The sequence below is a fragment of the Eurypyga helias genome, unplaced genomic scaffold (genome assembly GCF_000690775.1).
Source record: "Eurypyga helias isolate BGI_N326 unplaced genomic scaffold, ASM69077v1 scaffold29398, whole genome shotgun sequence".
Taxonomy (NCBI): domain Eukaryota; kingdom Metazoa; phylum Chordata; class Aves; order Eurypygiformes; family Eurypygidae; genus Eurypyga; species Eurypyga helias.
In genome coordinates, this window is record NW_010265452.1 from 6087 (window position 1) to 9505 (window position 3419).

Sequence of the window (3419 nt, forward strand, 5' to 3'; positions counted from 1 at the left end):
CCCCCCCCGCCGCCGGAGCATCGGCGGTGCTTTCCCATGGAAGTTACCGCTCCCAGATCCCGGCTGGACCAGCCAGGATGGGGACAGGATGGGATGGGGGGTGACAGCGTCGTGGGTGCCCTGAACGCCGTTTAAGACAAGCGTGGCACAGCCACCCCGTGCCCCTTGGCCTGCCCGGAGCGCTCGGATCTGGTTTTCCAGGCCGCTCGTATCGCACAGCTCTGGTGGCTCCCGTTTTCCAGTACATTCTTCCATCTTCAGACGATGTGAGGCAAAACAACATGTTTTTTTTTTTTAAAAAAAATACTGTTTTTTACGTGCTAAACCCAAACCTGTTTGAACTGGAAGGGCAACACAGCTGAAGGCCCCTTCCATACTCCCGAAATCCAGTGATGCTGTAGATGCTCGGCCTTACCGAGCACGTGGCACCTTCTCCCTTCCCGGCGGCAGCTCTTGGGGGATTACTTGTTTTCCAAGGCAGCCAAACCTCAAGGAGGAAAACTTACCATCCACCCTTGTAAAACAAGGTTGGGGATTCCTCTTCCCTGAAAACAAAGTGGATGCAGGTGGGTGGGGATGTCCGTGTGCCTTTTTTGTGGATGTACGTCACCTCTCCGTGTGCTGTTTGTCCCGTCGCTGCCTCGGCTGTGCCGTCCTGAACGGTGTTGGTGTAGCAGCGTTCCGGAAACGTGTGGTGTTAGCTGTGAATTGTACCCTTTTTGGGGGGTTTAATCTGCTTTTCTGATTTGTTCGTGCTATCGAAGAGGCTACTGATGGGTTTATTTCCTTAAAAAAAGAGTAGTTTAACGTCACTGGGATCCTAATTCCCAGCTCTGCCATTAACCTTCTAACCTTGCAGAATACTCTGCCCCTCGGTCGCGTTATCCAGAGCTTAATTAAGCCCTTTGCCTCCTTTTTGCAGTCTTGGTAAGCGCCGTAAAGCTTCGCGCCGCTGTCAGCGGCGGCACCCGTGTGACGCGTAACGTTGCCAACTAACGGCTGCTTTGCCTGCGGAATTGCCCCCCTGGAAAACCAGGCGTGTCTGTAGGCTGGGTTTCCTAGCGCGCCTTCCCATTTTTTCCTTTTCTTTTACGCTTTTTTTTTTCCCGTTTTAGCTTAGATCGCTGATTTTATTTTTAGGTCTGATGATGAACAGAGTTCAGCGGATAAGGAGAGACTTGCCAGGTAGGAGAATGGAGATTTCAAGCATGGACAAGCAGAGTATTTCCTTTCCTTAATGTTTCTCTAGGCATCCCTTCTCTTTCCCCACCCCCCCTCCTTCCCTCACCTGCTACCGTAGAGGACTGGAAGCGGAACAGACTTGGAAGTGGCTGTGGGATCGGAATTAGGAGGGGGAAGGCGTTCAGTCCCCTTGTGAGATGGTCTTTGGGGAGTACGGGGTGGCAGGGCAGAGCGGGGTTGGGCTGTTGCTTTCAGAGTCCTGCACCTTTGCTAACCTGTGCTAAACCCGGGTTCTCGCACGCTGCATCGAGGTGCCACAAGGCCTCCCCGCGCCCTGGTAGGGTTTTGTCGCAGGGGTGCTGCCGTGCTGTCAGAACAAAGAGTCTATGAGTTCAGGCTTTTCCTACTCCTGAAACTACCCGGGAGAGATGGCGTCCCGCGCGTTACGGCGCTCAAAAATGGGATTTCCCTCCCCACGTTCCTGTCTGGTTACTGAGGGGCTGTCGCTGACACCGAAGCGCTCGCCTGGGATGCTGTTAATGCACCCCGAGAATCATAGAATCATGGAATGGTTTGGGTTGGAAGGGACCTTAAAGATCTTCCAGTTCCAACCCCCCTGCCATGGGCAGGGACACCTTCCACTCGACCAGGTTGCTCCAAGCCTCATCCAGCCTGGCCTTGGACACTCCCAGGGATGGGGCACCCACAGCTTCTCTGGGCAACCTGTCCCAGTGCCTCACCACCCTCTGCGGGAAGAATTTCTTCCTGATATCTAATCTAAACCTCCCTGATTTCAATTTCAATTCAAGAAGGCATGCGCGGAGCCTCGGCCACTGGAGACGGCGCCTTCTCGGGACGGTGTTTCTCCAGCAGGAAACCACCAGCTCTAAGTCACCGCCGAGGCTCTCTCACTGCTGCTGGGGGGTTGGCAGTTGAAGAGTGGCTCGTCTGCTGGCTTCCCACCTTACCCTGTAACTCCTTGGGGCTGTTCCACCCTGGATTTATCCTCAGGCAATGCCCAGGAGTAAAAAGCCTGCCCTGGGTGCTGAGAACGCCGCAGTTCTGGCCAGCTTACTGCCCGCTGGCTGCTTTTAAACCACCAACTAACCCCCCCAGCTGCCTCTCCGAGCTGCAGTGTCGCATAGCTTAAATACCCGAGGAGATAAGGAGACTCCGGAGGTGGGGCCTGGGAATACAGCAACAGGCAGGGCTTCTCCGGGGACCTTTCAGTTGTTGCTGTCCTGCAAGAGCCTGTAGTGAAGAATATCTGGCAGCGGGGTGAGTGAAAGGTCTGGAGGGGGGTGTCCCAGGAGGTTTTAGAGCGAAGGGAGGTTCGTTTCTACACGTGAGTCTGGGGAAACTGAATTTGAGGTGAGTGGGATGATTGAAGCTCTTTTTTTTCCGAATACCAGTTTCTGGCAGCGAGGCCATTGAATGATCGCACGCACCTAGTAGCGACAGACACTCCCACTTCTCGTGTTTATCCTCTTCGATTCACTTGCCTGTCTGTGTTCCACCACTTCCATCTTGTTGCATTTCCCACCAGGTGCTCCCTTGCATCTGATCCCTCCTTCTGTAGAGGAAACGGGGCTGATAAGTTCTGGTTTGGGGAAAAAAAACCCAAAAAACACTGTATTAGTGACCCAGTTATGCTAGAGGGAGAAAGCCTAAACCAGTTCTGAGCTCTGGGGGTTGATGGGGACCGGGCCCCGTGAGCAGACTGGCGGAAGGCGTGCGAGGAACCCCCCTCTGAGGACTGTGGGCGGGCAGCGTTTGCCGTGGCACCCCTGGTAGGTGCTCTGCCCGCCTGGGCCTTGATCTGCGCAGAGATCCGGCGCGTAGCCGCCCGAACGCCATCCCTCCGGCCACCGTGTCGCAAAAGCCTCGCGGTGTAACTGGGAAGTCGCTTCGTAGAAGCGTCTGGTTTAGGTGCCCGAGCCCTGGCCTCCTCGTACGGTCGTTTGAGACATGCGGGTGACCTGGCCTTCTCCTACGGTCGTTTGAGACACGCGGGTGTCCGAAAGGCGCTGGTGGAGGGGATTCGATTCAGCCTCACGCGAGCGGTGTCCGCACCGGCGCGGCGTTTCCTCAGCCGAGCGCGGCAAACCCCGCGTTGAGGGCGGGAGCTACGGCTGAGGAAGAAATCCTTCGGCTTGCTGTCGTGGAACGGGTGGGGAGGCTGCTGGGCTGCAGTAGCGTAGCCTAGCTCGGCACCTTCACCCCACAGCAGGCGGGTG

At 55.9% G+C, this 3419-nt stretch overlaps 1 protein-coding gene across 1 annotated transcript in view; it reads left to right on the forward strand.

The window, feature by feature from the left end:
* Positions 1-3419, forward strand: part of ARNT (aryl hydrocarbon receptor nuclear translocator) — a gene marked incomplete at its 3' end in the record, with an annotated part of 14145 nt that overhangs the window by 4022 nt on the left and 6704 nt on the right. Inside the window, exon 4 of the mRNA XM_010156754.1 lies at positions 1141-1185. Coding sequence (XP_010155056.1) covers positions 1141-1185 — 45 coding nt within the window. The remainder of the gene's footprint in view (positions 1-1140; positions 1186-3419) is intronic.